The following is a 23,918-nucleotide window of genomic DNA, read 5'->3' as shown; positions in this document are numbered from 1 at the left end:
ACCGGATATAAAAGACAAAGAGTAGATGACAAAGACAGCTGCTGTACAGGCTTTTAAATGTTTGAAGTGCCGTGTGAGATGCAGATCAAGCGGTAAGGCAGCAGCTGATCGAGCAAAGAGGAGGCAAAATAAATAAATAAAAAACTTTGTTTCCCACTGTATCACCGTTTAAGAGGGGGTTTCGGAGGAGTGACCGTGTCTCCTTGGGGTGCGTTCAGCCCCCCTCTTCACAACACGAACATCACGAAGTGTCTGGTATGTAGCACAGGCCCAGGGGGTTGGCGAGTGAAGGGAGTGGGGTGGGGGGGTGGAAACCCCCTGGTAAAGATATACAGTAATCCCTCCTCGATCGCGGGGGCTGCGTTCCAGAACCCCCCGCGAAAGGTGAAAATCCACGAAGTAGAAACCATATGTTTATATGGTTATTTTTATATTGTCATGCTTGGGTCACAGATTTGCACGGAAACACAGGAGGTTGTAGAGAGACAGGAACGTTATTCAAACACTGCAAACAAACATTTGTCTCTTTTTCAAAAGTTTAAACTGTGCTCCATGACAAGACAGAGATGACAGTTCCGTCTCACAATTAAAAGAATGCAAACATATCTTCCTCTTCAAAGGAGTGCACATCAGGAGCAGAGAATGTCAGAGAGAGAGAGAGAAACGCAAACAATCAAAAATCAATAGGGCTGTTTGGCTTTTAAGTATGCAACGCACCGCCGTATAAAGCAGCTGCAAGGAAGAGAGCAATGTGAAGGTAGTCTTTCAGCATTTTTTAGAGTAGCGTCCGTATTGTCTAGTGGTGCGAACAGCCCCCTGCTCACACCCCCTCCGTCAGGAGCAGAGAATGTCAGAGATAGTGAGAGAGAGAGAGAGACAGAGAAAAACAATCAATCAAAAATCAATACGTGCCGTACAAGCTTTGAAGTATGCGAAGCACCGTGCGGAAGCATGTCGCTTGACAAAGCCGGAAGGGAGCAATGTGAAGATAATCCGTATCCTCTAGGCCAGTGTGCGAACAACCCCTCTGCTCACACCCCCTCCGTCAGGAGCAGAGAATGTCAGAGAGTGTGAGAGAGACACAGAAAAGCAAACAATCAAAAATCAATACGTGCCGTACAAGCTTTGAAGTATGCGAAGCACCGTGCGGAAGCATGTCGCTTGACAAAGCCGGAAGGGAGCAATGTGAAGATAATCTTTCAGCATTTTTAGACTAGCGTCCATATCGTCTAGGGGTGCGTACAGCACCCCTGCTCACACCCCCTCCGTGCTCACAATATATTTGAGGAGTTTTATTTAATATGTAATATGCGCTCTGGTTGGGTAGCATCTCAGCCATCTGCCAATAGCGTCCCTTGTATGAAATCAACTGGGCAAACCAACTGAGGAAGAATGTACCAGAAATTAAAAGACCCATTGTCTGCAGAAATCCGCGAACCAGCAAAAAATCCGTGATACAGTGATCCCTCGCTATATCGCGCTTCGTCTTTCGCGGCTTCACTCCATCGCGGATTTTAAATGTAAGCATATGTGAATATATATCGTGGATTTTTCACTGCTTCGCGGATGTCTGCGGTCTACAGTACGTGTGCTTTCTCAGTTGATTTGCCCATTTGAATTCAAACAAGGGACGCATTTGAATTCAAACAAGGGACACTATTGGCGGATGGCTGAGAAGCTACCCAATCAGAGCACGCGCTTAAGTTCCTGTGTGCTGCTGATTGGCTCAGCGACGGAGTGCTGCATTAACCAGGAAGTCTAATCTCACTCATTCAGCATTCAGGAGCCATGTACAAGCGCCAAAAGAAGATGCAAATAATTGCAGAAAAGGTAAAAGTTTTGGATATGTTGAAGGAAGGAAACAGCTACACCGGTGCAGGACACCATTACAGCATCAATGAGTCCACGATTCTTTTTATTTAAAAAGGAGGAAAAGCATATAAGATCTATGGCCGCAGTGTCCTTTAACCAGGGCGCAAAACGAGTTGCAAGTGGACGTGATAAGGCAGTAGTCTAGATGGAATCTGCTTTAGGGATTTGGATTGAAGAGTGATGGAAGAAGAACAACGGCGGTGCTAAAGAGTCGCCTGAAGAGGCTCCTTTAGAAGAGCTATAACGCTATCCTTTGTTGTGCAGTAAAATTAAACTCATCGTTATCGGACAAGTCGTCATGTCATTGTTGGTGAGTAACCATAATTAATTATTTACGTACAGTACTTATTACATGTACATAGTTTAGTGTCACTGTACACACATTTTACTGTATACAATTTTTCTTGCATTGTACGTATTTATTGCTGGTGGCCTGTCTGTCGTAATGGCTATAACATATGTGATATCGGAGACGCTCGATATCTTTAAAATAATATTTAGGTTTTACTGTATGTAAACTGTGTTTACATACATAATTTCAACGAATCTTACCTAATATCTAAGAGAATACAAAGGGTTTATGCTGTATAATTGTGCGTGAAATGTTTATAATAGTGTGGGAGAGTTTACAAGGGCTTAAAATATATAAAAATAACCATATAAACATATGGTTTCTACTTCGCGGATTTTCTTATTTCGCGGGTGGCTCTGGAACGCAACCCCCACGATGGAGGAGGGATTACTGTATATATTTAAATATGCTTACATATAAAATCCGTGATAGAGTGAGGCAGTGAAAGTCGAAGTGCGATATAGCGAGGGATTACTGTACAGTTGTGCTTGAAAGTTTGTGAACTCTTTAGAATTTTCTATATTTTTGCATAAATACGACCTACAACATCATCAGATTTTCACTCATGTCCTAAAAGTAGATAAAGAAAACCCAGTTAAACAAATGAGACAAAAATATTATACTTGGTCATTTATTTATTGAGGAAAATGATTGAATATTACATATTTGTGAGTGGCAAAGGAATGTGAACCTCTAGGATTAGCAGTTAGTTTAAAGGTGAAATTCGAGTCAGGTGTTTTCAATCAATGGGATGACAATCAGGTGTGAGTGGGCACCCTCTGTTATTTAAAGAACAGGGATCTATCAAAGTCTGCTCTTCACAACACATGTTTGTGGACGTGTATCATGGCATGAACAAAGGAGATTTCTGAGGACCTCAGACAAAGAGTTGTTGATGCTCATCAGGCTGGAAAAGGTTACAAAACCATCTCTAAAGAGTTTGGACTCCACCAATCCACAGTCAGACAGATTGTGTACAAATGGTGGAAATTCAAGACAACTGTTACCCTCCCCAGGAGTGGTCAAGCAACAAAGATCACTCCAAGAGCAAGGCGTGTAATAGTTAGCGAGGTCACAAAGGCAGGGAAACTTCTAAGCAACTGAAGGCCTCTCTCACATTGGCTAATGTTCATGTGTCCATCATCAGAAGAACACTGAACAACAATGGTGTGCATGGCAGAGTTGCAAGGAGAAAGCCACTGCTCTCCAAAAAAAACATTGCTGCTCGTCTGCAGTTTGCTAAAGATCACGTGGACAAACCAGAAGGCTATTGGAAGAATGTTTTGTGGACGGATGAGACCGAAATAGAACTTTTTGGTTTAAAAGAAAAGTGTTATGTTTGGAGAAAGGAAAACACTGCATTCCAGCATAAGAACCTTATCCCATCTGTGAAACATGGTGGTGGTAGTATCATGGTTTGGGCCTGTTTTGCTGCATCTGAGCCAGGATGGCTAGCCTTCATTGATGGAACAATGAATTCTGAATTATATCAGAGAAATCTAAAGAAAAATGTCAGGACATCTGTTCATAAACTGAATCTCAAGAGAAGATGGGTCATGCAGCAAGACAACGACCCTAAGCACACAAGTCGTTCTACCAAGGAATGGTTAAAAAAGAATAAATTTAATGTTTTGGAATGGCCAAGTCAAAGTCCTGACCTTCATCCAATCGAAATGTTGTTGAAAGACCTGAAGCAAGAAGTTAATGTGAGGAAACCCACCAACATCCCAGAGTTGAAGCTGTTCTGTACGGAGGAATAGGCTAAAATTCCTCCAAGCCGGTGTGCAGGACTGATCAACAGTTACCAGAAATGTTTAGTTGCAGTTACTGAAACCAATGACACTCACAAATATGTAATATTCGATCATTTTCCATAATAAATAAATGACTAAATATAATATTTTTGTCTCATTTGTTTAACTGGTTTCTCCATCTACTTTTAGGACTTGAGTGAAAATCTGATGATGTTTTAGGTCATATTTATGCAGAAATATAGAAAATTCTAAAGTGTTCACAAACTTTCGAGCATAACTGTAAAAGTTAAAATGGTCCTAAAACTTCAGTGTCTGAAAATGTAATTTAAACAGGACTTGGGAGCATTTAGTTAGATATTTCAGACTTATTTCTTAATTATTCTTCAACTTCTAATTTACATGAGTGAAAACACAGAGTAAGTAAAAACAATGTCAGAAAATTCCATGAATGGAAAGTTACAGTGATATTTATCTATGACTGTAAATGTTTTTTTTTTTTTGAAAGAGACAAAAACAACACAATGACTTGGGTTTATTAATTTAGTTCCATCTACAAATTAGATTCTTGCTTGTTGGAGTTTCTAAAAAGGTCAGTCAGTCTTCATCCAACCCGCTATATCCTAACACAGGGTCATGGGGGTCTCCTGGAGCCAATCCCAGGAAACACAGTATTAAAAATAAACATATTTGGGAATTTCTGACACTGTAGACTGAAAGCTGGATCAAAGCTGCCATATTTTTTAAACTTCTAACTAAGAAATGGCAATGAGCATGACGAATAATATAAGGGTTCAGGTTTAAGTCTGAAAAACCAATATCGGGAAAAGTCTGAATTAAAAGCTTATTTGCCACAGACATCCCAACAATCTGATTTTTCATTTGCATTTATTCTCTCAGTAAAAAAAGGGAATGTGCAATCTTACTGTAATTAACAAGCCAAATAACACAGAGTACATAAAAACAACACAACAAACAACATTGTATAAAAACTGTCCACACCCTCTTCCCCACTTTCTGACACTAATTGGCCATTTGATTACTTTTAGTTTTGGCCCATCTAAAGTGTGGTCACAAGTCAAAGGGAAATACAGGCAGTGCTACCTTAAAGTGAAATGCAATATGAATGCTATTCTTTATGAAATAAAATGCAATGGGCTTTTGTATACTGCATTTTAAAATGAGACAAAAATTGCATGCTGTAGTGAAAAGCACTCAGTCATTTGGTCGATGCACCTTTAATTATGGCATGATAAAATTGTGCCAAAATTAAATAGCCCACTTGCATACGTATTGCATTTTAACGTAGTTAACACGCTGGACTGCACTTAATTTTGAAACAAATTATCTTCCATAAGCCATGTCACACGTGTGCGCTTGGGAGGTAGGCTAAGGGCTTAATCAAGAGCAGAAAACAAAGTGTACTAACCTTTCCTCTCCTCCTCCTACAGGTCCCCCCAAAGGGAAACCAACATAAAGTACTTCCTGCTTCCCTTGCACAACCGCGCGCTCCTGCCGAGGTCACTTACGGCCTCAATTATTGGACCCCACCTCTTCCTACCTGGCTATTATAAAAACCCAGCTCCTTTTGTCTTCAGTTGTCTCTGTTTTAGATGTGGAACCAGATGTTGCTCTGGAGCCATTTCTTGAAAGTTTGATTTGTATGCTGTACAATATATGGGGGGGTTCCCCAAACCTTTTTCTGCCTTCTTTGTGTTACATTACAGCTTTTATTATGCAAACAAACTGGAAGGTAAAATGTCCTATCACAAAATGTGTAAATCTGTGCATGCAAAAGGATATTATATACAGTATGTAATTTTCTACCAGCTTTTTTATCTTAAAGGTAATTTTTTTGCATAGACTTGTATATGAAGTACATTCCTCTAAAGATGGTAGTGCTATACTTTAAATGTTCTAAAACTCTGTGATCACCAGAGCAATTAGAAGCTAATTAAGAAGACAGGCTCAGTAATAAGGTGCACTCTGGATCCACTGGAAGCAGTTAGTGGGTGAGAGGATGAAGACATAATTGATGGCCATTACAGCCAATGCCACACATCGCCTCTGTGACACATTCAGCCAATTACTCGACAGAAGTGAGTCAAGGAAAATCTACAGTTATCTTTAGGCAAGTCAGAGGTTTTCTTCAGTTTTGTAATTCTTGTGTGTATTTGAGGGCAGTTGTTGCTGCTTGTTGCCAAGTGCTTAAGTGGCAGCTGTTTGTCTAGCAAAGACAGAAAGCACAACACATCCTTTAAATCAGAACAAATTGAGGAAGAGGGGCTCAGAATTTCAAAGGAAATGAATAAATTAGACAGTCAAGTAGGCTTCAGTGCTTTCCAGCATAGGGCATAATTTCAGTAATGATGAAGAGTATGACAGTTATTGCTGATGCTGTGATACTGACAGTGTTCAGGCTGGGAACAGCGTGAGGATAGCCAAGTCTTGTTCTCACTTTGTATTTAGTGTTTCTCGTGGCTCATAAAAATGGAAAAGTCAACAGGATAGTGAAATCATCAGTTTTGTTAGGCTCTGAATGTACGGTACTTAGGTTTACTGTTGCTGAAAATCAAGCCAGTTATTGGGAGGAACTTGTGGCAAGGCTATTCTGAGGGCTTCATTTCTTAACTGTCAGCAGAAGTGCACAGGAGTTGACAGGAGGAGGAAGGGGAATACATGGCTGAGATATTTATTACTGAAACTGAACCCTTTTGTATGAAGGAGCGTTTCTTTGTATAGACAGACAGACAGACAGACAGACAGACAGACAGATGTGAAATACACTATTTAGATAGATAGATAGATAGATAGATAGATAGATAGATAGATAGATAGATAGATAGATAGATAGATAGATAGATAGATAGATAGATAGATAGATAGATAGATAGATAGATAGATAGATAGATAGATAGATACTTTATTAATCCCAAGGGGAAATTCACATGGTGAATTTGGCGAGTAAGCGAGTCTGCCCAGCTTAGAAGTCTTAACCTGGCACTAACAACACTAACATAAATAGTTTCAACTCCCCATCCCAACCCCCCCAGGTTACACTTGTGAGGAGATAAAATATGCCAGTTGTTGATTAAGGACTGACACCACAACAAGAAAATATTAGGAAGCAAGGTATCAGACGTTGTTGCTGTTATAATATTTTAAGATATATATTAATTCTATAAAAAGCTAAATTTCCCAGTTAGGACAAAAAAGCTAGCTCAAGTTTACCCCGTTAAAATTAAACTACCTAATTGATAAGTTGATACTGTCTCTGGCCAACTTCCTATTCCATATTGGATCAAGGCCATTAACCTGCAATTGCTGAGCGCTTTGAGTAGTGAGAAAAGCGCTACATAAATGCAAAGAATTATTATAATTATTAAAGAATTATTATTATTATTAAGCAGGTTGGACAAGGTTATGTGTGGTTAAAGCAGACAACTTGAAACATTAAGTGAATAGGAAAAAGCCATGTGTTGTTCTGTGTTTACTGCGTGATGAGTAAAAAAAGGATGCACTTTCACTGGTTTAAGATCTAGAGACTCACACTTGATATTGAATCCAATTGAATAGTGTTGTAACAGGTAAAAAGTGTGCCTGTGTGCACAATAAATCATCGATGCATGCTTATTTACTAAAAAAGAAATATATATCGGTCAGAAAGTTACATACAAATACATTATACCGGTATCTGATGAATCCATCAGAATTTTTTAAATTATGTTATAATATGACTTTGTGGCTCAGAGACTCACCACTACTGAAATGTATTCATTAAACTCAGTGTTAATGAACAAGTGCCAGACACAGTAATCAAGATGCTTTAGCTATTCGTAATGTATACTGATTGAGGGTAAAGACTTTATGAACAAGCTCGTCTAAGCCTTACTTCTGCAGTATCAGCAGGAATATTGTGTCTTGGTACAGGTATCATGTTAATAGTATTTAGTACAGACATCGACAATTAAGCAAGATCCTCTGAGTTTTTAAAAGGGGGGATCTGTGTGGTTGTGTTACGGTATGACAAGATTATTTTACAAGTTAAGACACTTTTTACAGTGCAGAGATAATCTGCATATTCCCACTGCATGCTCTCACACTCCTGAGAAAGTGATGATAGTAGGGATCTACACATTAACATGATTGGCAAAAAAACTGTCTGCTCTTTAAGGCTAGGTAAATAGTAAGAATGTGTTTAGTGATTTGATTCATGCTTTGCATCTTGTAAAGGTGAATGTTATTATTAAAAATGTATGATTACTATACAGTATATACAGATAGTTGCTAAATAATCCCAAAGACTATTATTATTATTATTATTATAGGTAACATATATACCTTTAAGTTGGGTGTATTCACTTCCTGACTGGGGTCCAAAATAAGCGCATCTTCATCTCTGTCTAGCATCTCATCCTGCATTTCTAGGACTTCATCTAATAGGGCAGCAGCCAAGCTAATAGGTTGTTTCTTTGTCCGCCCTTCTTCCTCCATCTGTCGTTTCAGCTCCTTCTCCTGTGCAAGCCGAGCTGCTATGATATCAGGAACAGCTGCACGTGTACTGCTAACACGTGGCTCCTGCAGACATAAGGTTAGAAGACAAAGATCACAGTTTTTCAAGTTATATTTCTTTGTTAAACAATAGCATATTTCCTTTAGATTAATTGAACCATCCTAATCATCTAGTAAATTTGTAGTATTTCATAAAGAATGCTACAGATTAATACTACAAAATGTACATTTTATTATGTAAGATGATATCAGACCAAGACAAGGCAGAGCAGCATCATAATTATAGACTTTGGCTCTAAATTATAAGGATGCTGGTTCAGCTGGCTTTTTTCAAATTTTACATGATGAATGACCTCAGAATTTTAGACAAAATACAATATTACAGAAATGGAGCATAAGTGAACACACGATACAGTTTTAAAATCATTAATTTTGTAAGTTAATGAACAAAGTTATCTAACAACCCTATCACCCATATGAAAAAGTAATTGCTGCTATAGTTGGTACTTGGTTGGTTACACCTTTAGCATCCATGTACTTCCTATAACTTGGTATTAGTCTTTCACAATGGATTTTTAGGAATCATTGCCCACTCTTCTTTTCTGAACTTGCTTTTGTGTTTTGGCATGTTAACCTGTTACATAATCGAGTTATGCTTCACCTGTAAATCATGGACTGATGTGATATTTCCCCAGAATATAATCCAGCCTATTATTTTATAACTAGATATAAACCCTCATTCACACATCTCTTACCTCCTCTGGCTCTTTCATCTCTACAGTTTCCACTTCTTGCTTTGTATTGGCCTCTAAAACATTCATGATTGAATTTGGAATATGTGCTTGCTGGAAAGATACAAAAACAGTAGGATCAAAACAGAGTCCAAGCAAATAATTACGATACATTAGTTTCAATAATGTTGACATTACCAGCAACTAATTGGATGCTACTGATCATTAACAATTATGTAATTTCATTATTCATTCAATTTTCATGATGAGGGCAACACTGTGCTGGTCATTTAAAACATGGAAAATGCCTAGTTGTCACTCCCATTATTTATTATTTATTTATTTATTATTGTCATTTCCCCTTGGGGATTAATAAAGTATCTATCTGTCTGTCTGTCATTAAATTCTCAAAAAACCTTACATGGCTTTTACCGGGTGGTCCACGTCTTCACCCCATTACATACAGTCCAACAACTTTTATTTAGAATTTAATTTTTGCTATTTGTACACAAGAACTCATCATTTTGGTAACTGCTCAAGCCTAACAATATATTCTTAAAATTAACAATAGCAATAATGATGATCAGAAAAATAGAAAATACATATACAGTAGGTCAAGAGGATAAAAGGTGGTAGATCATTTAATCATTTAAAGGACGGAAGATGGATTTTATAATTAATGCCACATTTAACATCAGGCTAGTGTGGTTTTACAGGTGTCAAGTGGCCTCAATATTTAGAAAATGTTAAGAGTTATAAATAAGATAAAGTCTGCCCAAGAGTGAATCTGGAAGGCTTCACTGTAAGGTAGGGATGGGTAAAATATCAAATTTTTGATTTGATTCAATATTTAAGAAAAATTAATATGCAAAAGCAAATATGAAGATTAAATCCATATTGCCCAGTCCTACATAAAGCACTACAATGGACTAGCCTTGAATTTTGTAAAACCACAGACTTTTGGATGTCAGTGCCATATGGGCAATATATATAACATATATATATATATATATATATATATATATATATATATATATATATATATATATATATATATATATATATATATATATATAATAAAAGTTTGATCCAAAAAATAACATGCAGGCAAACCAAAAAAGAAAGATCTAAAATCACCTAAATGTTTGGGACTACTAAAAAGGAAAATAATATCTTACAGTGTATCCCTTCGTTGTGCCAACAGGGACTCATTTTCAAATACCAAGATAAAAGTTTTACCACTAAACAAACACAATATAATACTAGACAGAGCTTGACAATACCTCAGTAAGCAGTAAGAGCAGATGTGGAGAATAAATGCTCCAACAGTTGCAAACGGTAATTAGAAGTGTAATATTTACAGGCACGTTTAAAGATAATTTCCTTCTTTTAATACTACGACGCAATTCTGACGTTCAACATGTTACCATATGTGTCTAGTAGCATACAGTCATTTCTGAAGAATTAAATTTGTGATAATTTAAAAAAAAAAAATAAAGCATATGTTAATGCACCCTAAATAATTTGAATGTAATATACATAACTTGAGATTGGCAGTAGAAAGCTACATTTCAAAATGGCCTGAGTACCTGGTTTGGTGTGAAAGAGCGGACGTGGGCAAGCAGGGGTTCACGGAGCTCAGGACACTTGTCAAAGACACTGCTGAGCTGAGGAGGAGGCAGCTGAAGCAGAACTGTAAATGACTGAGGCTTAGTTCGTTGGCAGCACTTGATGAAACCCTCCCAGACCTTTGGATACTTCCATACCTGTGTAACAAAAAAAATAACAGTGTTATTAGGCAACTCTCAATTACTAATACTATACCTTATTTAGCACATATCCATGGTGGCTTACAAAAAATCATTTTATATACACTACCGGTCAAAAGTTTTAGAACACCTCAGTTTTTTCAGTTTTTATGAAATGCACACAATTTAATGTCTCATGAAATCAAGGCATATAACACATAAATAGCAAATAAAAAATAAGTCAAGGAATCATTAAGTGTACAAAGTTTTATTCAAATTTTTGATTAATCAAAGTAGCCACCTTTTGCTAACAGCCAAACTGTGGTAACCCTTTTTGATTCAGAATGCCTGTCACTCTGTGCAAGTCACCAACTCTGGCTCCAACAAAAGAACCCTAGACCATCACATTTCCTCCTCCAAATTTGAGAGTTGGTGTCACACACTGAGGAACCATCGTTTCACCAACTCAACAGCATGCACAGTGCTTGATGAAACAAAGATTTAAATTCTTGATTCATTGGCCCATAAGACCTTCTTCCACTTTGCAGTAGTCCACAGCTGGTATTTCAAGGCCCCATTTTGTCCTATAAGTAATAGTTTTCTTATTGTCACCTTCCCTGTCAAACCTGCAGTACAAAGTCTCCTTCTCACAGTACAAACTGAGACCTGCACTGTTAAACTGTGAGGAGCCTGTGATCACACAAGCTAGTAACTCTCAGAAACTTGTCTTCTTATTGGGTTGTAATTAGGTCTGCCAGATCTCTTCCTATTTCAGTTTCTGCCAGTTTCCAGTTGGCTTTGGAATTTTTTAGGACCCCACTCGACACTATGATTTTATTATTATTATTTTTTTTTTTTGCAATTTCTCTAAATTAAAGATCTACACTTCCAAAGTTAATAACATTCTATCTCATTTCATATATTAATTGCTGTTTTCTTGCCATTATCACTGGAATATTGTACAAGTAGTACTTCAGAGGGTGTAGTAACAAGGTCTATTCAAACTCTGCTATAAAACAGTTAGACGGGTTTTAAGTAATCAGCAGAAGTTGAGACACCAATGCAAATTGTTTGCTTCAACTTGTAAGGCTTCATTTACTTTAATTGCTGTAGTACATCTGTAGGTTGTAACCTATTAATTGTTCCCTGAAAAAGGCCCATTTGTAATATTCTGAAATGTTCTATTTTTTCAGTTTTTGATAACCTAATAAATTTAAACCTCTGCAAGTTTACTGCTTACCTTTTCATCATTTCAGATCATTCATTGCATTGAACTGATAAAAACTGAAGAAAAACTGAGGTGCTCTAAAACATTTGTTGACAAGCAATTGAGCATAAACATCTAAGTAAATAACATGTGATTTACTTCTGTATTTGAAAAAAGAAATCAAAATTAGGTAATGATTAAATTAAAGGTAATGCACTTAATTTATTTGAAATAAAATTAATTAGAATTACTGAATGATTAAGGAAACTTAATAAGATGTATTTTAGCATTCCATTATGCATCTAGTCTTCCTATGGTGGCTAATTAACATCAAGAACTGTCAAATAAAAAGAATTCTTTCTTTTAATTGTGACCCTTCATCACCATCTACCTGTTCATTTGTTTTTAGAGGTTGCGTCTAAAGGAGACACGTTTGTTTTAAAATCATTAGGCACACTAGCACAAACTCAGACTTCCTCATAACCACCCATGATAGGCCAATTTTGAGTTGACAATTAACCCAACATGAACGTGTTTGGGATGTGTCAGAAAACCAGAACAGATGGATAGACAGACAGACAGACAGAAAGAGATAAACTTTATTAATCCCAAGGGGAAATTCAATTAGTAATAAAAGAAAAGTTAACACAGCCACGTCATCGTGACATGTATATCCATTACCTTTTTTTCATCTTTCTCAACAGCTTGCTTAAAATGTGTTTTGAGAAAAACTAGTAACATTTTATCAATTTCTCACTGCTCTCTGGGAATGCATGAACACCCATACCACTATCACAAACCATTGTGTTTTATTTTCAGAGATTAATTTCCGCTTTCTATATTTTTCTAGAACATAAACTGAAAAAAAGAAGGTACTCTGAATGTTTTAAGATTATATGTCTATTTATATAGTTATAACTGTTATGCCTATTTAAGGCTTTTTTGAAAGGTGATTTCAAACCTCTCAAGTAGTGCTGGGCGGTATACCGGTTCATACCGAAAACCGTTTTTTATTTTTGTTATGATATGGATTTTTGACGTTCGGAACGTGACGCAGCGGGAAACTGTTCACATGGGGACCTTTTTCACTGCTACACCGCTAATCACAGAGGTGTTGCACTGGGGCTCTTTTTCACTGCTACACCGCTCAATAGGTAGTGGTAGTGTATATATTGCGCTTTGAAAATGGACAGAGAACATTCCGAAACTGAAGCTGTAGCTGATGATAAAGTTGAACATGATGGCACAGAATAGCTTTTGCCGAAAAAAAGGAATCACGTCCGTTTTCTGGAGATACTTTGGTTTTAAAAGGTCAGATGTGGACCATTATGTTCAAATGTGTAAATACTGTTTCTATACTACTGGATAATACTGCAAGCCAAGTTGTGCTTGTTTTATTTGTTTTCAATACTGTGTAATGTACCTGGGTACTGTGTAATAGTATGATGACATGTTGACTTTATTCTCGACATTTCTACTTTATTCTCGCCGTTTATGTCAAGATTAAAGTCGACATGTTGACTTTATTCTCGTAATTTGCCATTAAAGTAGAACATCGTAAAATGAATATTTAATTTACTAGATTTTCTCAAACCCTGTCATAAAGCATTTAATGTGCTATATAACTTGTGTTAAGTGTTCCCCGAGCCATGTTAAATCGGTACGTGCTTCTTAAACTGACTTCCTCTTATACTGAGGAGGCACCCGCAGCGATCGGCGAACAGAATACATTCACTTCATGATATTCCTGCTCTCAGAACATTTAGAATGCTAAGATTAATACTTGATATTATTTTCATGATGAAATGCATTAAAGCATGTATTAATCATTTGAGGGCACGGTGGCGTGGAGGTTGCACTGCTGCCTCGCAGCAAGGGTGTGTCGGGTGTACCCTGCCTTGAATTTGCATGTTTTTCTAGTGGGTTTACTCGGCATGCTTCAGTTTCCTTTCAAAGTCATGTACCTGTAGGATGTGGGATTTTGTTCTGTTATATTGACCCTGCTAGTGTATGTTTTGCTCGTATTCACCCTGTGATGTGCTGGCGACTCGTTCAGGATTTTCTCCTGCCTTGCACACAATGTTTGCTGGGATGGGCGCAACCCTGAATAGATGGCATAATTAAACATGTATAGCGAAGATATTTTTAAAGTTCTGAACACTCCGTGGGCTAAGTTTATAACTAGTTTTAATTTCGCAAAGACATTTATCGTGTGGTGATTGGTTATGTGGAGAAAGTAAAAGGAAGGATAGGAACTGGGGTTTTGGTACGTCAGGCAGACAGCACGCGTGCAATAAAGAAAGCCCACTCTGAAGAACATCCTTTGAATTCTGTGTTCGTGTCTCCGACCACCAGATCACAAACCCAACATTTACACAATATTTAAGTTAAACCTGTGCGATACCCATTCATACATCCAGTTTTTTGGAGCCTCATCACACCTGCCATAAAGGTCTCTACACTGAACGTACACCTGGGGACCCCTTACTGCCACGGAGCAGCACTACCACCTCTCTACCATGCTTGTTTAATACCTGCTTTAATGCATTTCATCATTCTAAATTTTTAGAGAGCAGGAATATCATAAAATGAATGGATTCTGTGTGGTGATTGCTGCCTCCTCTTAGTGTGGAGGAAGACAGTTTAAGAAGCATAGTGATTAACAACTGGGTCGGGGAATACTTAACACAAAGCATTTAATGTGCTGCATTAACTTATGACGGGGTTTGAGAAAATCTAGTGAATTAAACATTGATTTTAGGATGAAGTTTAGTTTATGACATTCTACTCTAATTATAAAATAAACTATGAAAATAAAGTGGAAATGTCGACTTTAATCTTGACATAAGCGTCAAAATTAAAGTGGAAATGTCAAGAATAAAGTCAGCATGTTGACTTTATTCTTGACATATACCGGTAGTTTGTTTTATTTCTTCCCTGTGTCTGTATTTTTTTTTCTTCACTGTGGCCCTAATGCACTTCCATAGGGCTATACCACAAAGAGCATTATACAGTAAATGCAAGTTGCAGTTTTATTATTTATGTATATAGCTTAGCTTGAAGCAAGGTCCATATTAATGCAGTTTGCCTAAATGATGGTACAGTTGGTAAGGATGTCATCACAAAGTTGCACTTGTTCTATTTTATTTTATTTTGGTGAATACTGTGTAATGCACCTGGGCTTGAAGTCTTGAAGTAATAGTGCAGCTATCAGTAATAATACTATTATTTATTTTATTGTTATTATTTATTAGTTTAAATATTATGCAGTTTTTTTGATGGTAAAGTTGTTTAAAAAGTCACTTTAACGTGTCAGTGGACAGAGATGGTTAACATTAACAAAGTGTAGTTGGTTCACAAAAAATATTTACTATTTATTACTTTTCTAAGACATGTTCAGTGCAATACAACTTTTGACAAGCACCTCTGGATATTTTACTAAGTCTAAATGCCTCTTTGGATGGTTGAAAATATGTTGTCAAAATCATAGTTTAAGTTTTTGCAAAATTTGTTCAATAAAAAGGTTCTAGATTTTGACTGCAACTGTCATGCAATGTGATTCCTTCTGTTTAGTGCCACCCCCTTGAAAACTATCACTTTATGGGGCCATGCAAACCTGGATTAATACTTGTGTGCACATTAAAATGTTTTTTTGTACAATGTACAATTCTCATAACAGTGGAATAGGTTATTCTTAGCCAGTCTACTGCAGTAATTGCAGTGGAAAATGTGGTTAACATCCACTCATGCATGGGGAAAAAAATACCGTCCAATACCGTGAAACTGGGATAATTTAGAAAAATACTGTGATATAGAATTTTGGTCATACCGCCCACCCCTACTCTCAAGTAATTTGAGCCAGACAGCACCAAGCTCATAGCCCTTGAATAGAACTAACAATGCTGAAATAAAGCATGCAACACCCTTTGATAATTAGGTTATACTTTTAACAGAATACCACATTCTTGAATGTCATGATGTTATTTGCTTAAAAATTTGGATGTAATGAATACATTTTAAATGTGAAATTTTTACATATTTAAGACTGTGAAATGCTCCTGGCAGTTTTAGCAGGTTTGTCTATTTGCTTTCAGTTCTTTAAGACTCTCAAACATTTGGCGCTGTTTTTCTAATTAATTTTTTACTATAATTTGTTTTGAAGTATGGGTCAGAATCCAGTGTAACTTCACAAAAATTATATTAATTTTATCTACTCAATAATGCGATGAAAGGTACATTAGTTTCACATATGCAAAATTGCCAAGTAGATATAATTAATAAGGAATATATTTATATATACATATTGTTTGAGATATACTGTATTAGAGGAGTTCCATAGGATTTATAGGTTTAAGATCATTTTACCCCACTCAATACACTTGCACTTCATCTTGAATTTTACCATTTTTCTATAAAAATGTATAACACATACAAAATGAAGAATCAAATACAAATTTAAAAGAAAAAATAAGTATAATCTCATTGTATAAAATGATTTTCAGGTGGACTTTAGTAAGTATTGGGCATTCATGGAAGCTAGTTAGCCATAAGTTTTGAAGAAATGTTAGAAACAATATTTTAAACAGACAGAACAGACCCATAAGTTACAGTCAAGCAGTGTAGAAGATAGTAGCACTTAATGTTTTTAAACAAGTTAAAGACAGATGAGCTTAGCTGCACTGAATGGTCTATTTTTATCCAAATAATGCATAAGCTCTTATAAAGAGCAAAATAAATCTTTTGTTATAAATTGTTGATAGCATAAAATGTCTCAATTACATCCAAATTTCTACAATACGTGATCAGTTATATAGAGAAATATTTTCTTTTTTGTGAAAAGATGACAGGAAAAGACAATATACCACCGACTAGCCCATCTATCTCTGCTTTTTGTCACATGGGCAAGCTGACCTGCTTGATGATGAGACGGGATAGGATATTCATGACAAAGCCACTCAGCCTTGGGTACATAGTCATGGACTGGATTACAGTTCTCATCAAAAGCATTGGTAGTGGACTTTGCTCCATTAGGTGCTGCATAACAACAGCTAATACTTCTGATGTGTACACATTCTTTTCACCAAAACAAAGATTTGTAGCTGGAAGACAAAAAAAGAGATTTGAATATATTTTTAAATATATACATGTACTGTATGTATATCTATATACCATATATTGATATAACTAAACAAAGTAACCAACTTCTATTAACAAAGAAGAATCAAACCATGTATATATAGAAAACACTTCATTAGAATACAATGATATCTGACCCACACTCGAAAAATAGAAATAATGATGCAATATCATAATATGGTTTAAATTTAGTTTTGAAAGCAATGTAATTTATTCTCATGACTTATCTACAGAATATGTTACTTAGACAATACTATTAAGATGCTTTCACACTCAGTTTTTTTGGAAGAGGAAACCACCTACTGTATGTTAGAGAAATTCACATTGTGATATAGGTTTAAATCATTACTGTTGTGGAAAACAGTATGGATGGATATATGTGGAAATCATATGGCATTCAAATAAGCTCTTGGGTAAACATATATTTATGCTAAAATTTGTTACAATTACCGTAAAATCTGTATGAATTAAGTAACTTCAGTAAAATAAAATTTAATTGTACTGCATAAAAATACATTTAACAATTAATTTATAAAACCAACAATACTAAAACAAACTACAGGTGTACTTTACACTACTGGATATTTGTGAATCATTAATGTTTTTGGTCACAATAATAAAGGGAAAATGTAATTTCTTCAACTGAATATTTCTGAAAACACCACATACCAACTGAGCTAGGCAATGTAACTTATGCCCAAACATGTAACTGGGCATCTCGGTTTCTTAGTTCTCCACCATTTCTGTTGTGCCTGCAAGGTTCCTCATACTTTTGCTTCCTACACCCCATTTCCATCAAGTCAACAATCAGACTCAGGTATTATATTTTTAAATTACTAGGGGGCTTCGCCCCCTGCTCGCTTCGCTTGCCAACCCCCATGTTTGGTTTTCCGGATACACACTTTTAATATTTTTTTTTTCTTTGAATTGTTGCTACTTCATTAGTTTCACTTTTATTTCAGAATTTCTGTAAAAACAATATTTGTAATCTTGTGAGTCCCAATATGCTGAATCTTTTTAATGAGGTCAGGACAGGTTTCTCTGTTTGGAATTTCAGCACAGACAAAACGATCTACATCATCAGCAGTTAATAATTTTTTTTTACAAAGTAAAAAAGTTAAGTAGAGTTCTGCATTGGACTCCTGTCTGTAAAGTTCTGCTATTTTCCTTTCACAGTTCCAAAAGTACATGGGGTTACCAAGGTGATACCCCAGCTTTTGTCTAGGTTTTTGTACAAGGGATAGACAGAACGTTTTTGACTCCTGGGGTAAATGTAGCTTTTTAAATAAGCAGACAGATAAATATATATACATGAACAAAGTAACCAATAAATGCATGTGCGGTAAACTCTGTTTTTGAAATTCTCAAGATTCTTTATTTGTCACATGCATAGTTATACAGGACAACACGCAGTGAAATGCATCCTGATCTGCTTATCAAAAACTGTGCAAAGTTAGAAGAATATCAGTTAAATTAACAAAAAAGTCATAGATTGAAAGATAACAGTATAGTAGAACATAATAATAAGTAAAATTATGTGAATAAAGTAGAATTAAGTGTTAAGGTGCAATAGTGTAGTAATTATTGTGCAAAACCAAAGTTTGACTGGTGCATAGTTAAATGAGGCAGTTTGTTTACGCTACTGCAATCTTTACTTTCTTTTTTTATATTTTCTAATTTTCCTACTTTCATATCCTTTAACTTTCTCCACATGTGTATAGCGCCGTTTTGTTTTTTGAGTCTTTCTAATTTCACTGGTTTCATAGTCTCTAACCTGCTCTGCATGTTTTTAGTGCCAACGTTTGCAAACGTCTTTATGAAGTTCTACTTTGTCATTTTACTCATTGTCTTTTAATTCTGAGCCGTACAGTACAACACATAGAACAGAATAAATCCTCAATACAGTATAAAAATAAAAATTCTAGAAGTACGGAGTAGAATTTCACATTAGATGATATCACATAATATGATTTGGATGTGTTTTAAGTCCTGGAGACCTCATTCATCAAGCTGCCTCCCCCATTTTGCCATTCCACATCTGAAATAGCGCTAATACAATGAAAGAACCCCTCATTCCCACGTCCCCATTCATCAGGGATGACTTTACCTTAGACAGGCAATCTACAATTTAAAGAGATTGTTATTTTCTTGTGAATTGTTACATATGCATTATTTTCACTTTTACTTTAAAAACTTTTGTAAAAACAATACTTGTTTCTTTATTTCCTGCCCTGCGCGTGGTTACATCTCTTTCTTCCCAGACGTATAATACTGCTCGTGCTGTGATAGGTGTTGCGGCTGAACGTACGCTAAGGATATGCCTTTGGATCATTTGCTGTCTTTTTGCTGCTTGCTAGCTGCCTCTTCTGCCTTTCACATGTTGTTGTTTTAAGAGCTGGGAACACATGATGCTTGCCTGACAAAAGCAATCCAACAACTGCTAGCTTAGAGGTCTGTTGACTTGTTTTAAATGATGGCTCACTGCCTCGTCTTGCGTGACGTTGTAAAAGCAATACCTGTCTTTTATTTCTGGCCATGGGCGTGGTTGAATTCTTTCTTGCAGGATGTATAACGCTGCTCGCGTTCGGTTGGGGTAGCTGCTGTCACAGCTTTCTCCACATGTGTATAGCGCCGTTATTTTTTTTTTTGAGCCTTTCTAATTTCACTGGTTTCATAGTCTCTAACCTGCTCTGCATGTGTTTAGCGTCAACGTTTGTAAACGTCTTTATGAACTTCTACTTTCTTTTACTCATTGTCTTTTAATTCTGAGCCGGATTGGACGTGCTTTTTTTTCAATTCCACTTGTTCCGGGCTGATAATTACTTACCTTATTTTCTGAATTTGCACCTCGATTATTCTTTTTTGCTCTTTTTTCTGTCCAACGCATTTGAGTCTCTTTTCTCTGTGCCCGATTGGACGTGCTTTTTTTTTTCATTCCACTTGTTCCGGGCTGATCATCACGTTCCTTATTTTCTAAATTTGCACTTAGATTATTGTTTTTCTTTTTAGCACTTTTCTTTCTTCTTCATTTAATCGTCAACATTTCATTTCTACCGTATTGACCTTATACACTTTATATGCACTGAGAGCCCTGGAGCTGTGTGTGCTGCATTGACTGCCTTTATACTACTGATTTGTTTTTTTTTAATATTGCTTGTAAGTAGGGTGTGTCTTGCAAGAATCTTGTTCTATGTTCCCGTGAGACACACCGTGGCAGGTCTCTTTCGTCTCGCGGGTCTTTAAATTACCTTCCGAGAAGATCACGTATCGTAGACTATCAAGACAGGGGACAGGATTTCTTTTTATAATAGAGAGATCATAACATTGTTTATTAGTTTATTTACTACAATTATTTTGCATTAATACAAGCAAATGCCAGCATGTCTCCTAAAGTTTATATGGTGAACAGGTTATTAAGTAATTTGTCAGAGTTTGTGCTATGCTAATTTACAATACCTACATGAATTGCTAATTCAGTGGTATACTAATGTGTGAAGTTACACTAAAAGAGAATTTTGCCAACACACCCAACCAGTGTAAACAGACAGAATGTGACACTTGATAATGGTGACCCTATAAACCTATATACAAAAGTATTGCCATAACCTAATAATCCTACGCTTACCTTTTATGATGGACTTCATATCACATTTTGTGGAGTCAATGTTGTGCAGAGCTATAAGCAGTTCTCCAGGAGTCAATGGTGACACTGTTGAGCTTCCTTCACCTGAGACATAAAGACATGTTAATCTGTATGTAGATATGGTAATTACACAGCTAGAAATGTTATTGCACCCCAAAATAATTCAACTCAAAAGAAGAAACACTCAGCTTTTCCATTTAATGTGGTTGAAAACAAATGTAGCAGAAAGTGGTAAGTGTATTTCTGAAAATGGTGCCAGAAGTCTGCATGTATTATCCGACAGACAACAACAAAAAAAAAAAAAGAGACACCCTTACAAAAGAGTTCCTAACAGGCAATAAAAGGACATTGTTGCTAGTAATGTAGGAAAAACTGTTCTTTAAGGGAGTGCTGGACCCTTTCCTGTAAAAAAAAGCAAGAAGTAACACCTAAGAAGCATTAGTGCAAAAGACTGAAACTGGGCAGCTAGGTGGAAACATGGATATGTTCGGGTGCCTAACCATCTTCCAAGATGAAGGCCAAGGAAGATTCTGATGAAACCATAAGAACTCCTTACCAACAGGTGGCAGCACACAGTCCCTACACAGAAAATCTGGACTCACTTTAGGATAAGGTTCTGGGAGGAACATCATGAGTTTCACATTCTATCACATGAGCACTAGAAGGCTGCACTGAATCCCTGACTGGGCAAATGAGACCACATTAGCTCTAGCGGTGACTAAGCCCATTGAGCGTTCTGTTCCACAGAGATACAGTGAAACCTCGGTTCACGACTATAATTCGTTCGAAAACTCTGGTCATAAACCGATTTGGTCGTGAACCGAAGCAATTTCCCCCATAGAATTGTATGTGAATACAATTAATCCATTCCAGACCATACGAACTGTATGTAGATATATATTTTTTTTAAGCTTTTAAGCACAAATATAGCTAATTAAACCATAGAATGCACAGCGTAATAGTAAACTAAATGTAGAAACATTGAATAACACTGAGCAAACCTTGAACAACAGAGAAAACTAACACTGCAATAGTTCATGCTATAGCGCTACCAACCGCTGGCTAAAAACACTTTTTTTTTTTAATGAGTTTTAAGCACAGGGAAAAAATTAACATTTGAAAAAATCCGTAATTTAATAAACCACCAAGAAAAGTAACATTGCAACAATGCACGCTACGAACCGATCGCTGTAAACAGAAGTGAAAACAAAATCAAGCCCAGTGCATTCTTTAACTGCCTTCCTACCTTATGCGTCCAGCTCTCTGTCTTGCGCTGCCTGTGAGTGCGTCTCTCTCTCTCGCTGCCTGTGTGTCTGCGTCTCTCTCGTGCTGCCTGGGTGTGTGCGTCTCTCTCTCGCGCTGCCTCTGTGTGTGTGTGTGTGTGTCGCGCTCTCTTGCTCGCTGCACAGGAAATGCACAGGGAGAGACTGAACATGTACAAACCAAAAGGGAAGCTGGCTTGTTTATATACCGAGTGTGTGGTCGTGAAGCGAGGCAAAAGTCTGGCGAACTTTTTGGTCGTAAACCGATTTGTACGTGTACCGAGACGTTTGTGAACCGAGGTTCCACTGTACATGGTACTGTAAGAAGAAGCTCTAGTCTCACAATTCTTTAGCCAAATAAGAGACACCCCTAAATTGGTAAGTGAACTTAGTAATGGAGATCTAATGATGCAAAGCCCACACTAATGATTTACTGTTATTGACCATTTTGCAGCTCAGTTTACTGTATAGTTGAATGGTTTTTTCTATGATTTTATACATATTATATGTATGTTTATACAATTATATCCATATCTTATATTGAGTACTAATGCATATGTAACACTACTATTTATTGCCACTCCTCTTCACATCACTGCCAATGCTGATGCATCCTATACATTCTGACAAAAGGACCATTCTGCTTTACAAAGACACACTCTTTAACCCTACACAAGCTCTGTTAATTGAAGGAATGGTCCATGATAACAGCTGCTTAGCATGAAACACAGAGTGTTTTGTACAGCATGTAGTAACATAAATGACTGCTTCTACAATACTGTAAGCATCAGTTATTAACAGCACTGGTACTTCACAGACCTTGGAACTTCAAATATAACACTGTTTGTACTCTATGTTTACCACATTATAATACAGTATTCTAAAACAGATTTCATCTGGGCTTTCTTTGCTCACTTTCCACTGGTGTGCATATCTGTGTATATATGTACAGTATACACACATACACAAGACATGTATTAAGGATGGAAAGCAATAAGGGTTCTAGAATCCAAAAATGTGAGATATAAATAAAATTTACATTTGTGATGTATACTACAACAGAACTCACTGTGCTGTGTCCCAAGTAGCCGGTTAAAAACTTCTTTTACAACAATCGGATTTAACTTGATCAGTTTAGGCAGAGCTTGGATCACTTCTTTCTACAAACATAGAGAAATAACAAAAAGATAAAGAGTATTACATCAATAATGTCAAATGGTATTTCCATTAAATCTGTAGTTACTGTTTTAACAAAATTGAAACAAATGATGAATGAATGTATTTGCCCGTAAACTAGGAAAATAAAACATTTTAGTGGCAAGTAATTCAGCAACTACAGTATTAATAACTCTTAATTCAAATGTTTTAAACTTTTTTTAAACTGAACCTGCATCTTTGCTACTTATATAGTCAAAATATTTTCATTCTCTTTCACATCTTGTTTCTCCAGGTTAGAAAAACTACAAAATAAAGCCAATTTCTTAACTTACAGGAAAGAGAAAAACTGTTTCACTCCTCTCTGTCAAACAGAACCTAATGTTTTAATGGTTTCTCTCTACAGTACAATCAAAATACAACAAATGAGAATCTAGTCAGTAAATTAAAAAAAATCTGTTTAGGAGATGAACACATTTTTTATCGTTTTCAGATAGGTACCTCTTAATGTAAATAAACTGAAATCTTTTCTGCAAAATCTGTTAACAC

The 23,918-nt window shown here is 36.4% G+C and overlaps 1 protein-coding gene across 2 annotated transcripts in view; it reads right to left on the bottom strand.

The window, feature by feature from the left end:
* Positions 1-23,918, bottom strand: part of sympk (symplekin) — a 581,858-nt gene that overhangs the window by 516,893 nt on the left and 41,047 nt on the right. For both annotated transcript variants that reach the window (XR_007936284.1, XM_028795807.2), the window contains exons 21-26: positions 23,284-23,374; positions 20,935-21,036; positions 17,085-17,272; positions 10,808-10,984; positions 9,243-9,332; positions 8,317-8,553 (exon numbers count right to left, since the gene is read on the bottom strand). Coding sequence is in view for 1 of the 2 variants with exons in the window: in XM_028795807.2 (XP_028651640.1) it covers positions 8,317-8,553; positions 9,243-9,332; positions 10,808-10,984; positions 17,085-17,272; positions 20,935-21,036; positions 23,284-23,374 (885 nt within the window). In the remaining variant the exon portion in view is untranslated. The remainder of the gene's footprint in view (positions 1-8,316; positions 8,554-9,242; positions 9,333-10,807; positions 10,985-17,084; positions 17,273-20,934; positions 21,037-23,283; positions 23,375-23,918) is intronic.

Source organism: Erpetoichthys calabaricus, chromosome 1, assembly GCF_900747795.2.
Source record: "Erpetoichthys calabaricus chromosome 1, fErpCal1.3, whole genome shotgun sequence".
NCBI lineage: Eukaryota > Metazoa > Chordata > Cladistia > Polypteriformes > Polypteridae > Erpetoichthys > Erpetoichthys calabaricus.
Note: the sequence above shows the minus strand (reverse complement) of the source record. Positions and strands in the feature narration are given on the sequence as shown.